A 20,030-nucleotide genomic window follows, 5' to 3' on the forward strand; every position below is an offset into this window, starting at 1 on the left:
TGGTGGGGTTTTGTTATAGTAAATTATTTTCCCTCATGTTTCTTCTGCTATTTTGTTTACATCTTCTCAAGAGGTTCTTAACAGCATATACCCAAAAGTGAGAGAGTAGGAGACTGGTACCAAGTAGTCACAAGCAGGTTTTGTAACAGTGGCTATGGATGCTCATCCCCTGCCTTCCCCAACCATCTGTGCTATAAAACTTAAATGACCTGGCAAATGGGACAAAAAAGCTGCTGCCAACATAGTATTATTCAAAGTAGCTTAAAAAAGAGGAGACTGAAGAGAAACTTTACAATGGTGAATACATAGTAAATCCAGAGGTGAAGTTTGCTACCAATATGTGAAAAGTAATGTAAACCAAATAGAATCAACCCAAACCCTCCATAGCACAAGGAATTAAGTTGGTGCTACAGACCCCTTGGCTGGAAAGCAAAGTACCTGGACATTATTTTAGATAGCCCTCAGAAAATACCAGCTCCATACTCAGAAGCCATGAAAATGAAGAGGTCTCATTAGGGAAAACCTGGAAAACAAATTAAAACACAACTGCAGTACTTCATATTTACAATTTAAGTAGAGTTTAGCCACCCTATCTCTGAAGAGACAAAGAAGGATAATGAAGATTATCAGAAATGCAAAATGGCTAAATACAGCAGCAGTCATACAGGGAAAGAGACAGTAAGGTACAGACATGAGACACCTAGAGAAACATGATAAAGGCAGGAAGGTAAAACCAATATAGAGAGCATTAAATGAGGATATGAAGAAACAGGCTTAAACCAAACCCAAGCACTGTCTCACAATGACTGAGTAAATGGAGGGGGGAAAAACATTGTTTTTTTAATAATAATTCATTGCACACTTCATAGATAAAATCCAACCACCACAGAAGCTGTCCAGCTGTAGTTTCTAGTGTAGGACATCCTTGCATAGATTCTAGCAAGTGGCAATGAGACCCGGCTGGGAAGAGAAGAAAAAAATATCACTGCAGTCTCATTACATCTCTTGCTGTAAGTACTCATTCCTACCACTGCTGGAGTCAATATAGGGCTTAGAAGATCCCTGCTTTGCCAAAGGGCAATTCTGATGTCAAGTATATCAAAGCTATTCAGTTTGTGCCAGACGAATCCCAGCTGTCCCACACCAACACCCCAGCTACATAGCAGCATGGACAGCAGATCATTCATTTGAAGGAATAGACACACAAAATGGAGCAGTCAAGAGCTGTGTGCATCTGGGAAGCAGAGATGTTCGTCATCTGAGTTTTCCTAGCTTGTGAAGCTCTGTATTAGAAGACAAGAACAGATTTACAAAAAGGCAAACCACCTTTTACACATCTCTATGGATGCCATGCAAAATTCCAATTCATCACTAAAGCCACATGATTTTTATGGTCCACCAAGACAAAACTGTCTGAAACAAAGCCAAACCTGGAGTCCTTCTTAGGGCAGTATCATTTGTCCAGGATGAGTGTTAGAGATAACTGGTTCAGTGGGATGCAGATGTTCAGCTTTTGTGGTTTACATGTGAAGTCACTTTTGCACAGTACAAAGACAATCAGAAGCTATAAAGTAGTTGAATTATGTCAGGTATAAGCAAAACTGATGGTAGCAGGTGTGTTTGGAGGCATTTTTCCTGTGCCCATTCTGCATTGCCACTTCCTCAGGTAAGTGACTGCAACAGCAATGCCCTTCACACATACCCCTGTAACCAGACTGATGTAAGCAAATAATTCCTCAGAATTACTAGCAGACCTGTTAACCATCCTTCTATTCACTTGGCGCCTTTTGTACTTCAGCCTGCGCCAAAGGTGTAAAATTCACCAAGATACTAGCTTCTGTATTGAAGTGCAGAAGTCTGCAGTTTTTCCTCAATGACTGGCATTCATCTTAGCTTTTTGGAAAGGGATGTACTCACTTAGAGCACAGTTTACACGCATCACAGAGGAAGACAGGCTGTTCAAACAAAAGCTGAAGCATAGAGATCAAGCAAACACCCATTTCATCATATCTACCTGTATGAACCGGCTTGAATTTAAACACTGAGTTTCTTAATAAAGCTTTGGAATTTTCCCAACTAGTTCATGCAGGAACACCTCCTGTTTCAGACATCCTTTACGTGTCTCAACCTGTCCCCGCCAGACTAAAGGAAGCAAGCAGAATACAAACGCTGTTATATGACCAAGAGCGCCACACAGTGTCACAGATCGTGATGGAAAATAGGCAGGCCATCGCTCCCAGGCTTCCCAAACCGGTGAAGCAAAAACACAGGCATTACTACACTGAAAATGAAGTCTCCATCTCATGGGTTTTGACAAAAACAGAGAACAGTGTAGATTTCAGTGTAAGGAGGAGAAACAAAGCACACCCTATGTCCTTCTGCAGCCCGCATGTCAGCTAGCAACATACCATTTCAAGTCAGTCAAAGCAGCAGTGAACTCTATTGAAATTGAGCTATTTACATCAGTTTTCATTCAAAACACATGCAAGAAACATGGTTTGTAGTTACATCAAGCTTAGATGGCCAGTATTTAGAGGCTGCACCTAGCAGCTCAGTCAAAACAGTAAACTACTTGTGAGCCTGAGCACAAGTTTCTACTTGACTGGGAGTGTTTGCCTGGCTAGAAGAGCCCAAACAGAAACATGCTAATGTTGATTTGTCATCACAAGTTTAAGGTGAGAGTGAGAGAACACCGAAACCTTCTCAGCTCTTCTTGTGAAGAAGTTTTCTTGACTTCAGTGGGATTCTTTAATAAGCAAGGAACTGGAATTTCTTTTATACATTATCATTGGAGAAAATGGAGTAAAATACAGCAGCCACCAGCATCTCTAGAACCAAACTGCCTGTCACCCTGTTCCTGCTGATATCAAACACTTCCATAGACTTCTTCCTTTTTTTTTTTTTTATCCAAAGGAGTATAGCAGAAAGTCTGTGAGTCACTGGAATATGCTGACACTCTGCTTCTTCTTGCTAGTCATGCAGGAGGAGGGCAGGGCTGGTGCTGTGAACAGACATTACACAAGTCGTCCCATCGAACTAGTTGCAACACCACACAATATTGCTAGCCCTGGGAAGGAACAAGTTATTCAGAGCAACCGCCCATTTTGCGAACTCTAAAGCTGAATTAGATGTGGTAAAAGGAATTTTTTGTCTTCCTGAGGAACATGAACTCTGCATTACGAGGCAAAACTGCTTTAACATTCAGTTTCAATACGAGTTTTTCCAGGAAGTATTTAGATAGCTTTAATTTATATAACATCTCCAAAGAAAACAGACAATCCACTTTGCTGCTAGGCAGGATTATTCTTTCCTAGTTTCTATTTGACAGTTTTTTCAAGTTACTAAAATGGACAAAAACTTTAAGATATTTACATTCATGCTTTAAAAAACCCATGTTCATTGTCACATGCAAATGAAAACAACATGCAGCACAGGTATTTTATTACACAAAGAATCCAGCATTGCCTTTAATTAAAAAGCCATCAATAACACCTTGTTTGAGAGATTTTTCATCTATAAACTCATAGTATACAAAAACAAAAGTCCCCCAAAACTTGACCACTGGATGGGCCTGTGATTCCCAGACTTTTGAGATCAGAGTTCCATGAAAATTAAAAAAGACACAAACCACACAATTAGCCATATACTTTTTGCCCTTCAGCCTGGGGTTTGCTATGTTTCTTCATAATCCCCCTTTCCCAAGCTGCACACAACCAGCATCTGGGAGGAAGGGAGATGATTCAACTTACACTCACCTGCAGTCTGCTGCCAACAGATCAGTCCCAGCTCTATAAATGCCCTCATGGTTAAACCAGCTAGTTACTTAAGCAGCCAAAAAGATCACTGAATACAAACCAACTTGTAGCTTTCTGAGTAGGACTCATTCCTGAAGCAGGCTACACTGTGGATTTGGGGAGATGGAGGAAGACAGAAACAGCTTTAGTAAACAAAGAATGAATATTTTAAGAGCTGGCCACCAGGTAATACAGAGATGTTGCTATACTACTCCAGCTCTCACTGTTCTGTCCAATACTCCAGTACCTTCATTCCCAGGTAGCTTAGCAGCCCTAGCCTGAAGAAGCTTAGCACTGTTTGAGTTTTGAATAAGCACAACTGGGTTTGCTGCACTTACACTGCAGACACGTTTCCTCTTTCTGGTTTGGAAGCACTGAGAGCATGGGACAAACAGTATCTTGAATGAGGAAAATGGTGCTTCTACTAAAGGACTAAAGTTCCCAAACTCATAAGCTTCTGTAAGTGTGTTGCTCTTAGAGCAGGGAGAATGTTCTTTGCATTTTACTGCAAAGACAGACAACAGCATTTAGCTCATGCATCGTCTGCATTTGAGAGTTTTCCACTAAGCTGGTAGTTTGGTTGGTTTGTTTTTTAATGCACAATACTGTCATGAGCAGGAAGCCTCCACATCACATGCCATTGGAACATAGTAAAGTGAACAGTTATGACAGAGTTCATACCAATCTTTTCAGTTTTCTCAATGATATTCACAAAAGGTTTAGGGAACTGTATCAAGACAGCATTTTCAGCATCTTCTCAGTTGTCTTAACCTACAAGCTTCAATCAAGTTCAATTACAGCACTTAAAAAACAGAGACTTCATTCCTTACTCAGGCAAAGCCTCCCATTAAAAGTCCCATCAGAACACAGCTTTGTAGGGCTGCAGCATCCTTCTATAGATTGGAATTCAAGTTCTTCCTGACACTGAGCATGACACACATGCTGTTATTCTTCAATTGCATCTTCAAGGAGGTGTTGAGGGAGAAGTTATAACAGAAAGCATTCCTTGCAGGTTTAAATTCAACTGCACAAGATTTCATCACAAAATTCTCAATTACTTCTTTCAGATTTGGTTGATTGCTGACAGAAAGGCAATGAGGAATATTATATTTCCACAGACATAGATGGTTAACACAATCTGTTTAAACAGACGACCCTGCAAGAGAAGGGAAACACAGAACACAGAAGTGTTGGTCTTTTTATCGCTTTGAACAAAAAATCATCCCATTTTGTAGTAGTTATTTACAAAATTGTGACTTACCTCTGCTTCTGCGGATGTGAGTGACTGCAGTATCTGTACTCTGTCATACTCTATCACTTCAACTGTTAATGGGAAGAAAAAGTTTGCTCTTCAGAGGAAGGAGTGGGCTCATTTTTATACTGCAGAAGTCTTGATCCTGTGACTAAGTAACTAAGTCTTATAAAGCATCTAATTTGAAAAGCACCTGGAAGTCTCACTTGACATTTCATGACCTGCAACATCATGCTCACAGCACAAGTGAAAAATTGTTCTGGAGCTGACCTACAAAAAGTAACTTCTGGACACAGAAATGGCAAAACATTTTGCCTCTTCTGCTAGAGTGAATTATGAAAACACCAAGTTTTGAGCTGAACAAGATACTTGTTTGCTCTAAACCCTTTTTCTTTTCAACCGAACACAACTAGATTTCATTAAGAAGTATTTTCTATTAGCCAACATGAGAACCTTCACTGTTCAAACATTTCAGGTTCATTTCTCTATTTCTAGGAAGTAATTACTGCAGTTGAACTTAAATTCACATCTTTTATAATCACTCCTCCTCTACCTGGCACCTTACGCGGCCTCTTAACTAATCACGCTCTTCAGTTCTGCAGATGTCTCATCCATGTTCAAGATACAGAGTATCTTGGGCGTAGTCATCTCCTCTCAGTGACACCAGCCACTGAAGCTAAGAATTCCCAATGAAGTTACTACCAGTCTCTTCATGAGACTGGTTTATTGGGGTCAGGTTTTCACCTTCACCTTCATTCCCTTGCTCACTCAAAATTGCAAGCATTTGTGCTCAGGTTTCTGATAATTTTGCTCATGCAATAGAGCCATTCATACCAGCAAATTGTCACAATAAAACACAAACCACATTTGCATGACCTAATCTGTACTTTAGCTACTCACCTGGGATCAAAACCATGGCAAACAGTAATAGACTCTTGGAAAATACTTCTGCAGTTCAGTCTGCCCCTATCAGCTGTGGTTTGAGAAATAAGAGGCTGCTATTTAAAACGGAACAAAACCAACTTTTCTGGAACACTTTGGTCTTGAAGCCTGGTTTACTCCCATATTGGTTTATACAGAAGATACAACACCATTACTTGAGGTTATGCCCTTCCAGCTTCCATGTTAGAGGCCAAAGAACATCTGAAATTCAATCAATCCTCAGCACTCAAGATAACACCAGGAGTTTCACTTGGTTTTTACCTTTACGTATGAGACAGTAGCTGTGTATTTCCAAGAGAACCTCAATGCCGACATGCCAAGTTACAAAAGCAATCATTATGTAGGTGTCCCAAGGGTCAGGCAGGTCAAGTGCTGTTAGGTTCATTCCCAAGAACATAGTCACCACTAGGCAGTAAAAACAAGACACAGGCACACTAAACATGCTGCGTTCTCAACACCTTTGGCAAAAGATTACCCACAAACTGCCTGAAACTGCTTGGGGAATGAGGTTAAAGGAATCCATGTAGCTCATGTATATAAAGGCTTTTATTTTTCTGGCAGTGAGGGGGAAGGCAGGGAGGAAAGGAGAAAGCGAAGATTACTTTTCATCCTGCTCAGTGCCCTATCACATTACAGTTACACAAACACTAGCATTCATGACTCTACCAACAGGACTGCAGTCACCACAACATTTGTGCTTAAATTACCTGTGGACACTTGTCACTATTAACAGAATTAAAAGCTCAGCTTCTGGTCCTGCAAGTTTCCCTTCCCCCACTACATAATGTTAAACTACATTACTGTAAGGACACTATCCCCAAGTCTTCCAAGGCAAAAAGAAAGCACTCAAGAACAGGTCCTCATTAGAGATACTATATTCTTTTGGAGTCTCTTTGGTTTTACACAGTCACTTCTCCCTAAAGCTATACCTGATGACCACTTCAAACTCACACAGAAGATGGCCAGCAAGAAAAGGAATCTTCAGAGATGTCTCGAATGGCTGTCCATAGGGATTTTACATGAGCAACAGCCCAGACAATGAACAAAATTCCTTTAAATCACTTAAGAAGTAGTTACAAGTATTACTCTTACTCACCAGCTAGTATTCTAGCTGCTGTACCAGTACTCCAGTGAAACCAGTTGAACAATTGCCTCCTACAAAGCAATGAAAAGCAGCTAATTGATTACATAGCTGGGGCAGGAGTAAAAATACTTTAAAGACATCTTTTCAACATAAAAATTATATTTAAAGAAACAAGCATATTTAATTTCTGTGGCTGTAACTTAAAGAGTTAGTTGTGAGTACCTTGGTGCATGACGAGATGGTCTGAAACCTGCCATAAGCGGTTGAAAGATTGCCAGTGCCATCACAGTACAGCCAAGATAAGGATGAAAACCTGCTTGCTAAACACAGGACACTTGTCTTTAATAACATATCTATATAAAGATATAGAGAACATACCAAAAAGTTGATCATTTTATTTATGCTAGTATTAGTAAGTTACAGTGGTGGAACAGCACAGTGTTTAAACTGGCAGAGGTGCATAACACAGCAAGGTGTCCTGCAGCAGGATAGAGATTGTACTCCTTGGCAGCATGAGACACCGGGTTTGTCCCACTGTTTTGTGTATTGAGAAGTTCTACCATTTGTCCCAGGGTCTGTTCCACTGTTTTGTGTATTGGGAAGTTCTACCACATGAAGAGCAGAAAGCAAGGTGACTGTAGAAGCTATGCTCCAAGCTCTTGATCCTCAGTCCTGTGCCTTCCTTCAGGAGAACCCTATCTCATCATTCCTCCCACCACTAGTCTCTCCTCTCACCCTGCCTGTTCTGACCTTAACCCTAACCACTGTATTCAGTTTTTCTAGCTCTAGCTCATACCTGTGACCACATTCTCCCACATTTAACTCAGATACTCTCTATGCTTTCCAATTTCTGATATCACCTCACACCAAATATTGTACAGATGCCAGCAACAGGTACACAATCTCTACCAAGTTTTCTAGACCAAGCTTAATCACTGGATACAGCTACGTCAAGTCATCAAGTCCATCACAACACTTACTCCCAGTAGGTTTGCCATGTGAGTTAGTTAGCCATCCCATTCTCTCTCCCTTCCCAAATTCAAGTAACATCAGTCATCAGTGAACCTCCTTCTCATTCATTTGGTCCACCATCTACATTTGAGTTAACAAACAAAAGAAAAGCACACACTTACTTGGCTCCAACCTCCTCGATATATAAAAGGTAACACAAAAGAAATGCTTGTGAGCATGACTGTGGTCAACATAAGCATACGATGCACCTAGAAAAGTTAAGTTTGCTTTTAGAAACTTTACAAGTTTCTTAATATACATTAAAGTACACTTAACATCTACAGTTAAAGATGTACTTAGTGGCCTCTGTAGACTTTGCTTTTAATTAGTAAAGTAGGTGAACTTCTGATTTGTAATTGTTCCATTTTGGAAGATTCGAAAAAGATAAAAATCACATCAAGTTTAATCTTTTATGTCTTGGATCTAGTAGGTTTATAGTTCTGCTTAAAATAAAGCTAGAAAATACTGCAAGAGATAGGAGGAGATTTTGCCCACCTGAAACCACATCTCCTTTCCAAACAGAAATGAATGAGACCAGACAGGTTTGAAGAATCGTGCAACAATGACACCAATACTAACTGTGGTAATCCAAGCAATGAACATCAGTGCTCCTGAAAATGGAAAACAAGGGAAAGGTGAGTAAATTAGCCGTAAAGACTGTGTAACAGTTTAGTCTGTACATATATGGTCAGAATTTACCAGTCGTAAGTTTTAATCACCTGGTTCGGACTAGAGCTTTGTAGCAGTTATCTTGTTAAAGGGAAGAAACATCCATAGAGAAGATAACCAAATTGTGCCCACACAGCACAACAGAGCAGCTCTGGCTATTGCATGTTTCATATGCACCAGTACAGCCAGTACATAGTGGCGAGAGATGCCTGTTCTGTCACCAACTTGGACATCAGGGAATGAAAGGTGACATTTCTTACAATTTGTTTGACAAGCAACAAGTGACAGTTCTCCCATGGGCCTGCTTTAAAGTCCAGTGCTGTAACACAAAATGTTCTCCTTAACTTCGATGGCTCTAGACAGTCAGTTGAGGGGTTTCTCATTTCAAATTAATTAAGCCAATAATGTAACTAGGAAAATTTGAACCAAAGAGAAAAAGGTAAACAGAAATCTCTCTGATGAGGAGAGACTGAGGAGTTGGGAGCTGGGCCAGTTTAGCCTAGAAAAGACTAAGACTGAGAGGGGATCTCATCAATGCAGATCAATAGCTCAAAGGAAGGTGTCAGGAGGATGGTGCCAGACTCTTCCCAGTGGTGCCCAGTGACAGAACAAGGAGCAATGGCCGTAAACTAACACACAACAAGTGTCATCCCAACATGAGGAAGAACTTCTTTATGTGAGGGTGTCAGAGCCCTGGCACAGGCTGCCCAGGGGGGTTGTGGAGTCTCCCTCTCTGGAGCCATCCCAGACCTGCCTGGACATGTTCCTGTGTGCCCTGCTCTGGGTGGCCCTGCCTTGGGAAGGGGTTGGACCAGATGATCTCCAGAGGGCACTTCCAACACTAATGATCCTGTGATGCTAAGATTATAAATTTAAGAGAAAAGGCAAATACAAGTTCATTTTCCTGGGCAATAAGAATCTTATAGTGCTGTTCTTGAAAAGAAAGACTACTAATAACTTTGTCTTCACAGTCTCACGTCTTGCTAGCCAACAGTACAGATAAACATGAGTGTCAGAAAGACAAGGAAATACCTACTCTGCAATAATGAGGAAAACAACTCTCCAGCCTCAGCAAGTCTGGAACTGGAAGACAAAACTAGAATTTGCATCTTACCATGAGCCTTGATAAGTCGTGGAGACCGGGAACCTCCAATATCCTGAGGAAGGCCTGTGATATCGTACATTCCATTGGTGATCACAGGCTGCTGCTGATGTTTGTGTATTACTCCACCTAAGTAGTAGCATAAAGTGGTTTATTTATGGCTGATGAAAGCCACTGCACTTGTAAATATGCCCACTCCTTATTTATGAATGCAAGTCCTGTTGTTACCACTGAGCATAATCATACAAACTACATTTCTGACACACAAAACGGTAAGAATTTAAGATGTCATCTGAGCTGTCTTGCACACTTAATGTACAAGAACCAGCTCACCCCTTTATAGCTAACAGCTTTCTCCGCTACAGGCACAAGACATGAAGAATAATTCCCTTTGGTGCTGTCCCCATTTTAGATGCTAATCTTCTTTTTAACAGTATGTGGCCGGCTCTCAAGAAGCTATCAGTTCCTAACACCAAGTGGACAGACAACACATATATATATAAGTTTAATGTAACTTCCAAAAGCAAATCCATGATCCAGTAAAGATGACTGGACTAAGTGCCTCAAACTTGGAAACCTTACTTCAGATACTAACTCTCAGCTACACCACATCTTACATAATGGGTTACTAACTCATGTACAGCTGTTCAAAGAGAGGCAATATCTAAGTCAAATTTACCTTCACTAGCTTCCCCATCTGCCAGAAAGATGTAGTAACTGGCATCCAGATTAAACCTCCCTTTGTGAGCAGGGAGACGAATACTTCTTCTGAAAGAACATTGAAGAAGACCATCCGCAAGCCTCCATGACGCATCCTCAAGGGCATTCTGTGAAACAGGAAACATTCAATACCCAGTCTTTTCAGAATGTCAGAGTAATTGACTCAAAAAAGTAACCAAAAGACAAGCAAAGCACCAAGAAAGAACACCAGCGATTGCGGTGGAGGGGTGTGTGTAAAAATCTCTTCCATACCTACTCAAAAGGTATGTCAGTAGGTCAAAACAGCAACATAAGTGTTGGACTTATTACCACCAATTGCAACTACAGTCTTAGCAAAGGGACAGAGTAATAAGGCACAAAGTTCCTCAGTAGAGTAGAGCCCACACACACCTATTTTTATTTCCAAAGGTAACATTTCCTAGGAAACAAGTGCCCAATCAATCCCACCTTAAAGAATTATGGATCCACTTTACTATAAATATCTGCTGTGCAAAATAAAAGCACAAAGCAGCAGCCCATCATTCATTACTTCAAACCTACATTGGTGGAAGTGTCTCAATTGTTTCCAAATGTACCTCTGAATCCAAAACAGGAGGACTTCGCCCCTTCAAATAGGCAGTGATGGTGTGAACGCGGTGGTCCTCACCAACACACAGATATGCATCATCATCACCCTGGAGAGTTTAAAGGAGAAAGGTATTTATAAGCCCAATAAAAACAAGTACTGGCAGTCTCCAAGAACTCTTTAACATATGCAACAAGACCCAAGACACATTTCTCTACCTGCGAAGCCACTACTTCCCAGCTTTCAAACACTTCAGTTTTAAAGAGGAATCACATTAAGTCAAACAGATGACACAGGCACATTACAGTATAGACTCTTATTCCCCACACACACCAGGGTAACAACCATATTATCAAAAGTTTAATTATTTATAGTTCACTAAATTAAGCAGACAAGGCAGAGGTGGACACTGCTGCTACTTTAAAACTCTCTTCAGTTAAAAGTTGGATTTCCTTGTAGCAATGCTTTGCCTTTACAGCTAAGAACCAAGTGTTCCTGCACTAGCGGCATGGATATAAACAGCATCTCCTTTGTGCAACAGTTGGTTTATGGATTATGCATTTGTCAAAAGCATCATCCCTTGACTTCAACACCAATTATAAAAAAGGATCTCTAAACACTGTTTAAGACTGAATGGAATCACTCCTGTACAAACAGTGATGAAATGCAAATGGGTTTCAGAAAGCATAGCAGCTCAGCTTCTGACAGGTAAGGGGTTTTGGCTAGGTTACAAAGAAACACTGATCTAACCAGGAATCCCAGTCAGCTATGGTGCAATCATACAGATTGGATTCTTCCAAGACAGATCTCTACAGGGAAATTCTACTTCAGATAGCTAAAACTGAACATCCATCTAAAAAAGGCAACCTGTGCTTCAGCACTATGAAAGAGAAGTCACTCTTGTGACTAGCAGCATTTCAGTTTTCTATATGAATGTTTTGCTAAAGTACCATTCCAACTTAACTGAAACCACAAAAAGCAACTAAAGCAGAACAGGATACTCACCATCCACTGGTCATGGGACAACGCAAATGCTAAATATCCTTCACTTGGACCACTCATTTCAATAAATACTGAGCTCCTCTCTTGTTGGAAGGATAGAAAAAAACAGGAAGCACTTTCAGGATCACAGTTTGAAGGGTTCCTAATGCAGAACTTGGTCCTTCCACAACCAGATGCATTAAACTAGATAATTAAACAAACAAGTCATAAGCAATGAGAGTTTCCCCTCTTCTTCCCTTTTTGCACCATTCTAGAAGAAAGTATATGAGGAATAGCAATGAAATGCCATCTATGTCTACATACCAATCTCTTACCCCGCCCCCCCCCCAAAAAAAAATTACCCCAGGACTACTAGGTGAAACGCTGGTGGGTTCCAAACTGTACTTTGACTCCAGAAAAGAAAGGGAAAGCTTGAGAGAAACTGCCTTCAGTTTAGTTTTTAAAGAGGTAACAGCAGCTGTAGATGAGGGAGAAACAAAGGGAAGACCAGCTTTTTGTTTCCTTTTTAAAGTAGGAACTCCACTGATGCACAAGAAGAAAATATATGGATTAAAAGTCATGTTTATTCTGGATCAAATAGTGATGCTTGCTCAATTCAGTCAAGAATCGGTAATGGAAATCCGTATCAGAAACGAGTAACAGCTGAACTCACAGAAGGAAGTTTCTGAGCCTGCAGTTACTAAATAGGAAGTTACTAGTTAAAACCAGACTAGAGTCTCTTTTTCATTTCTCCTCCCAGGTATGCACAATATTTTCTGACCATTAAGTTCTAAGTGTTCTATTGACCTTCTGAGCCTTGTGGGGACATGACATTTAACCTACACAAGTTCAGGCTACTCCACTAACACAGGAGAAGAGCAGTCTATGTCCTTAGTCTCTGATATCTAAGTTACTCATCCATCACCTCTCCCTTTCTGTCAAAGTGGTTTCATAAAACAAACATTAAACATTGATCACAAGCATTAAAAATAGCATTATTTAGGTTTGTAATTACTTACTGGCTTTGATAAGTAGGAAACAGGGTGTGAAGTTGATACAGCCTCTGATGTTGCATGCAAAGGTGTTGTTGGGGACAGTGCACTAGGCTGAGAAACAATGGGACCAGGAATCTTCACCCAGAAAGTCTTGTATTTCTTCACAACTGTGGCTCTTAAAAACAAACCACACACACGCTCATACTGTACATCAACAACTGGTTGTTACTTTAAAAAAAAAAAAAAGGGAAAAAGGAAAAGCTATAGTTTGTACAACTTATTGCAAAACCCCCATCTTTAGGCAGGCCTCTATCATATTAAGGATTAAGGTAGGAAAATATCTAAAATCTCAGTGGAAAAATAATACTAAAATATAAACGACAGCATGCTCTGTCGGATATAAGTGATCTCTGCCACACGCATGAATGTTTCCGTCTTGGAGAGAGTTATGTAGCTTTTATCCATTAGTTCCCAAAAACCTAGTAGGACAGTGTACTACATTTCAGTAAGTACCAGCACAGAAAAAGAATCTTAACGTTGTGTGTTACAGACATGAGAAATGAGCAGTTAACTAGAAATAGTAAAGAAATCGGTCTCCAAATCCCTTTCTGCTCTCCCCACAAAAATTAAAATAGTCCTCTCCAAGTATTCCCTAAAGCACAAATCTCTGCATTAATGCAGACTCTGCAGCAAGCAAGATGTGTCCACTTTTCAGGCCACCAGTCCAAGGATACTTCTCAGCTGCTGGCCAATACTTGACACAGCAATGGCACAGGTTTACTTACCTGCATTTTAATCAGCTAGAACTAATACTACATTTACTTACAGAAACTGTACCCGTTTTGGTGCATCGCCAGGAGCAATCCAATAAACTCTGATGTGTTTCTTTTTTGCTTTACTTGTGTGACTGACAGCTGAATTCTGAAAACACACACATATCAAGATGCACATAGTGGATATGCAGGAAGGAGATTTCAGATAACACAGTCATCGCAGGCTATAACTAAACCCTAAACTGACACTGCACTGTTACATTGCACAGAGCCACACTGCAACCAGCTTCTCCCCAGTCAGTCTAAGTCTGCCACTGAAACTTATACATACGAATAAACTGTGTGGCTAAAAGGAACAACTAAAGGTCTTTCAATCCAGAAGACTTCAGTGGCAGTGTTCAAGGCCAGGCTGGATGGGGCTTGGAGCAACCTGGTCTAGTGAGAGACACCCCTGCCCATGGCAGGGGGCTGGAACTAGATGATCTTAAGGTCCTTTCCAACCCAAACTATTCTATGATTCTTTGATGAGAGAGAGGCCCCTGCAGCATTTATGCTGTAATGGTGTGATAACACTAGATTTTTTTTTGATAGTAAGATAATGCTCCGTGGTTTTGATAGTAAGAGCATGAAGGGACAGTGCAATGACTGTACAGAGAACAGAACTAGTATCCCAGAGGACAAGCCCCAAAAGTAGACTTAGGATCAGACAGTTATTTGCACAAGATAAACAGATCAGACATAGCACTGAGCTAAGTCCTTGGAGCACAAAGGGCACAACCCAGACACCTCCATGGCTTAACAGCACTGATGAACGCGTTACTTGGATGTCACTGAGCTCAAAGAAGACTGCACAGGGTCTAGTACAAACACCTCAGTGTCTGATATCCCACTTCAAGACACTAAACCATACCTTGGTACGGCCACATGTCAGGAGCTGAGACACTCTCCGGTCAGCTAACACAAAAGAACCAAGTGCAGGGCTCTCCAGGTGCTCTGCATCCCGAGCTTGGATGAAGAAGCCTTCAAAAACTGGTCCAGACAGATGAACTGAAACCAGAAGAAAAATTAAGCTGAAATATTCTCCAGAGAAAGAATGAAATATTTCAACCACCAGAAGCAAGTGATTGAACAAGTACAAGTACTGAATGACTGTTGAATGGATCACCTGAGCAAGATTCAACAGCTTAGAGAGATCTAGCATAACTGAGTAAAGACAAGCTACACAATGAAACAGTCAGTTAAACTCCTTAGCTATAACTGACACATACCTTCTATGCTGTCCCCTGGTTTAAATTCAGTCCCGTTCACTGTAATGGTGTGCTCAGGTGACAGTTGTGGAGAGCTACCATGACAGGGTATCATGCTGGTGCAGGCTTCTCTAACTTTTCCATTTGGATAGCCACCCACAGAGGCATAGAAACAAATAAGCATCCAAACAGCAAAAGCAAGGCCAGCTAGCTCCATCTATAGAAAGTAAAGAGAGGCAATTAAATACAACACACATGTACATTACAGGTCACTGCTCATCTTCAAATGAGTCAGTTGAACACTACAATTTAAAAACAAGTTTTAAAAAGCATGCACGAGAAGACACCATCCCCAGCTGCACACTAATGTGTGTTTCTGATAACTGCCAGACTTTGCAGCAATGCTCACAGAGAGGATGTTTCAGGCCATCAAGGGTACAGGTAGTAGACGGATCCCTCCATCCACTAGGTGGATTATTTCTCTCAATGCATTTTGACACAAATTCTCAAACTTCTTTTGCTTATGCCTCTCCCACTCTTTTCTCTCAAAGCAAAAAATAATCCAAGTCCCTTGAATATCTGCACAGAACAGATGGATCTTAAAACATGTTTCATTGTTGTATAAAAGTCCACAGTAGTGAGGAACTTCACAGCTAGTATCAAGCCCACTCTTATTAATCATAGTTCCAAATTACACATCATGACAGACTGTCCTTTGTTTCCACAACTCATGTCTAATCCTCATATATGACAAATAATTCCCAGATAGATAGTTCCTCTTTCTGCAGGGAAACTAAAGCTATCAACACCAGAAGTACATTTTACACATGAAAAAGAGTGGGAATTTGGTATAAAAATTTAGACAAAGAGACATTGAGGTGCTGGAGCAGAGCCAGAGAAGGGCAATGGAGCTGGTGCAGGGCCTGGAGCACAAGTGTGATGGGGAACGGCTGAGGGACCTGGGGGGTTCAGTCTGGAGCAGAGAAGGCTCAGGGGGGACCTTATTGCTCCCTACAACTGCCTGACAGGAGGATGGAGCCAGGAGGGTCTGGGCTCTGCTCTCAAGGAACAAGGGATGGGAGGGACAAGAGGAAATGGCCTCAAGCTGCACCAGGGGAGGTTTAGATAGAGCTGAGGAACAATTCCTTCCCCAGAGGGTGCTCAGGCATTGGAACAGGCTGCCCAGGGCAGGGCTGGAGTCACCATCCCTGCAAGCGTTCACACAGTGGAGACGAGGCCTTCAGTGCCATGGGTTAGTGGTGGCCTTGGCAGGGCTGGGAACGGTTGGACCAGATGAGCTTAAATAAAGGTGTTTTGAACCCCACTGATTCTATGATTCTATAAAGATGTATACTTTTGCTACAGGCAAGCACAAGACTTTTCCTTTTCTTTCTTTTGGATACTGGACCTCCAGACAATTAGACAAAAAATATCATTGCTTTTAACGCTCCGAATAAGGGAGCAATAGGCATGAAAAACACGTGGTGTCATAGGACCAAAGAGCTTAAAACAGTTATATGAACACTAACCCCAGCATCCATCATACGATATTTTGCCCTGCCACAATACTGTTTCCTATAGAACTGTGGTAATTGTTTTGTTAGTCAGCAGCATGCAAGGTTTACAGTTGTATTGTTCACAGAACACCTTAACCAACAACAAGAAGCATTTGTATATCTAGAAGGCCAGAAGAACATCCTTAGTCACAAGAAGCAGATTATCAACTCTAGTGGAACATAATACAAGGCAAGTATGGCTGCCTTCTCGAAGAGCCAGGCCCATTTTGCACCAAGGGATAAGAAGTATCAAGTTAGGAAGTTTCCTGACAGAGCACACATGGACATGAAGATAAGAAAGGCACAGAGGCGTTTCAGGCTGAACTCTGGCACCTAAAAGGCAGTCAGATGAAGACAAGGCATGTCATTAGTCTTACACACTCTCCAACAGTCATCAATATTAACTTTTCCAAACTTCTCCTACATTCAGTGCTAAAACGCCACAATACCCAGGGCAATGCTACATTTGTCCTTCAACAAAATAGCTCCTCAGCAACTTTACATCAGTAAACAGAAAAGAATCAGAGGGGAGGAGGGATTGAACAGTTACATCTCAGGAACTAGAAAAAAAAAAAAAACAAACAAAAAAGCTCCAACCTCAACTCCTCCTCCCAAATACTCAAGATAACATCATGATAATATCATTAACTGCTAGTTAAAATAAGCCTTTCCTTCTACCACAAATACTTCCCCAAACTGCCACAAGGCTCCATCAACATAATTTATTCAGGAGTTCAGGAAGCCAACAGAGAGCTAAAAACTGGGGTTCAGTACAATGGTGGAATTAAAACAGCTTTTACATCTCCCAGTGAAATCTCCAAACCCAGCTGCAGCCAGAATAGATGAGGCTGCATACTGCAGAGAGAAGAAGACGAGTAGGTTGGTGCTCTAGCTTAAGTAGCAGAGGATGTGGTAGGGATTTAAAAGGAAACAAGAAACATTCTTTGGCAGACTCAACTGACAAAAACTGGCAAAAGAGAAGGAAGAAGCAGAGAGGAAAAGAATGAAAAAGGCAAAAATCTGGAACTACTGTACTGAAGAGGAATTTAGAAACATTTGTTTTTTAAACAGGGTTAACTATATCAGAGCAATCTTCTCTATGTACCTCCAACAAGGGCTACATCCTGTAAAGAACAGTAATTTCCAGATTCAAATTTAGCCTTCCTCAAACAACCCATGTTCAGTTGCTTTGGGTAGTCTTTCCTCGCTTAATATGGGAATATGTCGTGGCGCTATCTGTTCTGCACTTACACAGCAGAGAAGAGGCAGAGGGAAGATGAGAAGCCCCCTTATAACACCAATCACTCTGTGATTAAAGATTCATTTTGTATTTTTAGGAAAACACCTCCTGAAGTGTTACTGGAGACAAAGCAGTACAATAAGTCAACATGCGAGACAATGTCAAGCTTTAAGAAATTATTCTTTATTTCCAGATTGAAGAGCTCTGGACTTTAACTCAAATACCACAGTAAAACCCTTTTATAACACAGTAGAACTTCATATTTAAAACTGTTGTTTGGAATAGTCAAAAATAGAAGTTTGCATCCACTCATCTGCTGCCCCTAGGATCTCACTGCATCTCCTTACCCCTTTCACAACATCAACACAAACCCTCAGCCTTCAGGCAAGACCTCTTCAAAATAACCCTCAAAACAACCACAACAAGCAAGGAAAACAAGGACAAAACCAGAACATACAGGAAGGAAAGAAGAGAGGAAATCCAAGAGATGCGCAGAACTTCCTCATATAGCAGGGTAAGATGTCTCCTTTAGGTCTAAGAAAGGACCTGTCACAGGAGCATGAAACAGTATGCAATGCCTCGTGAATGTGACAGGCTGGCCAGAAGGAAACAGTGAGTCTAGAATGCTGAGCACATAGCATTAGGAGCTCAAAAATGAACATTATTTGAAAAGACACTTAAGGAAGTGGTTTTTAGCTAAACTAATGAACCAGCAACAAGCAATTCTGAGAAGGGACAAGAGATATCTTTATACTCAGCCTGAAGAGCATTTATATTCATCCTCAGCCAACAGAGCATCTGCTTTGCTAAACAGACAAAAAGAAACAAACCCCTCCCCCCCCCAAAAAAAACCACCCAAACAAAACAAAAACACACACCATAACGTCAGCCACTGGCAAGCAGCAAATCACTCCTTTGTAAAACAATCATCTCCTGTAAGATTCTATAAGATCTCATCTGTTCTCTTCGGAGTTCTACCTATAGCCGTGATAACATAACTTCACTCCAAGTGATGTGGTCAGGAATGACTGCGTTTTTAGACATTTAGCACATACATTATATATATACCACAGTGCAGAACAGTTACTGAGAATTAGAGAAGTAATTAGCTTTAACATTCTAAGAATTACACACAGAGGTAAAAGAATTCAGGTTTGTAATAAATGAACACACAATAATCTGCAGTATAAGCCACTGTTTTCTGATAATCACCTTTGTAGGAAAAGCAGAGAAGACAACTAAATCTCACAACTACACCGAGAAGTACAACCCGGCACAAAAAGGGGTTTGATTAATGTCACGATGAATCAGCAGACCTCTGCAAGATCATCTTTTCTAGATAAGAACATGACAAACTGCAACAGAACCTTAAATCACCAAGTATTGCCATTAAAGCTAAGATTCAGAATGAGAATCTATGTTAACTCTGGTTTTGAGCTGTGTAAACTGTGGAACAGCCTGCCATTACCTACAGCATTTGAAAATACTCTGTGTTTCCACTAGAACTTATTATAAATTGTAGGTTTGCCCCTCTTAACAGATTTTGCTTGCAAGTTGTATTAAGCAGCTTCGGCTGTAGTGGCTTATTTATAACGCTTTAAATTATAACTCATTGGTGACAGCCTATGAATTATCAGACAGTCCAGTTCCCTGTACTAAAGAGGAAGAGGAATCACTGACTTCAGGACAGAAGGATAACAATGTCAAATATAAAAGCTAATTCCTAAAGCAGTTTTCAGCTGGCAGCTCTCCAGCATTTTTGTTAACTTACTATGGTTTGAACTGCCTTGAAGAAAAACAGGGAGTTTAAGGATTTCTGCACTTTGATCCAACATAAATGCACTTCACTGAAATGCTTGTGTTAACCAAGGGCCTGAGAGTACCCATCATCTCCTTCCTCTACCCTGCCTGCATTCCAGCTGCACCAGAGTAGCATGCAGCAGTAAATGTCCCGAAGTCATAGGATGTGCTACAGAGCATACTCCATAGTCAGAACACAGTCACATAGATTGTGATTTTAGTCTTGTACTATAAACAGTTTTCAATGTTATATACAACTAGAGACAGTATCAGATGCAGGAGTCCTTTCCATATCCTGT

General features: G+C 40.8%; 1 protein-coding gene across 6 annotated transcripts in view; it reads right to left on the minus strand.

Moving 5' to 3' along the window:
- Positions 1 to 3,217: 3,217 nt before the first annotated feature.
- LOC136009586 (ferric-chelate reductase 1-like) overlaps positions 3,218 to 20,030 on the minus strand; it is a 30,183-nt gene continuing 13,370 nt past the window's right edge. For 5 of the 6 annotated variants that reach the window (XM_065669522.1, XM_065669519.1, XM_065669520.1 and 2 more), the window contains 15 exons: positions 15,157 to 15,352; positions 14,799 to 14,935; positions 13,942 to 14,036; positions 13,140 to 13,290; positions 12,145 to 12,324; positions 11,150 to 11,248; positions 10,534 to 10,681; positions 9,867 to 9,983; positions 8,579 to 8,694; positions 8,206 to 8,292; positions 7,295 to 7,392; positions 7,085 to 7,143; positions 6,250 to 6,393; positions 5,056 to 5,117; positions 3,218 to 4,950 (listed from right to left, as the gene is read on the minus strand). In XM_065669522.1, coding sequence (XP_065525594.1) covers positions 4,858 to 4,950; positions 5,056 to 5,117; positions 6,250 to 6,393; positions 7,085 to 7,143; positions 7,295 to 7,392; positions 8,206 to 8,292; positions 8,579 to 8,694; positions 9,867 to 9,983; positions 10,534 to 10,681; positions 11,150 to 11,248; positions 12,145 to 12,324; positions 13,140 to 13,290; positions 13,942 to 14,036; positions 14,799 to 14,935; positions 15,157 to 15,352 — 1,782 coding nt within the window. In that variant the 3' untranslated portion in view covers positions 3,218 to 4,857. Of the gene's footprint in view, positions 4,951 to 5,055; positions 5,118 to 6,249; positions 6,394 to 7,084; positions 7,144 to 7,294; positions 7,393 to 8,205; positions 8,293 to 8,578; positions 8,695 to 9,866; positions 9,984 to 10,533; positions 10,682 to 11,149; positions 11,249 to 12,144; positions 12,325 to 13,139; positions 13,291 to 13,941; positions 14,037 to 14,798; positions 14,936 to 15,156; positions 15,353 to 19,143; positions 19,164 to 20,030 lie in introns of those variants that run through there. The other variant, XM_065669525.1, reaches the window with a different exon arrangement.

The sequence above is a fragment of the Lathamus discolor genome, chromosome 3 (genome assembly GCF_037157495.1).
Source record: "Lathamus discolor isolate bLatDis1 chromosome 3, bLatDis1.hap1, whole genome shotgun sequence".
Lineage (NCBI taxonomy): Eukaryota > Metazoa > Chordata > Aves > Psittaciformes > Psittacidae > Lathamus > Lathamus discolor.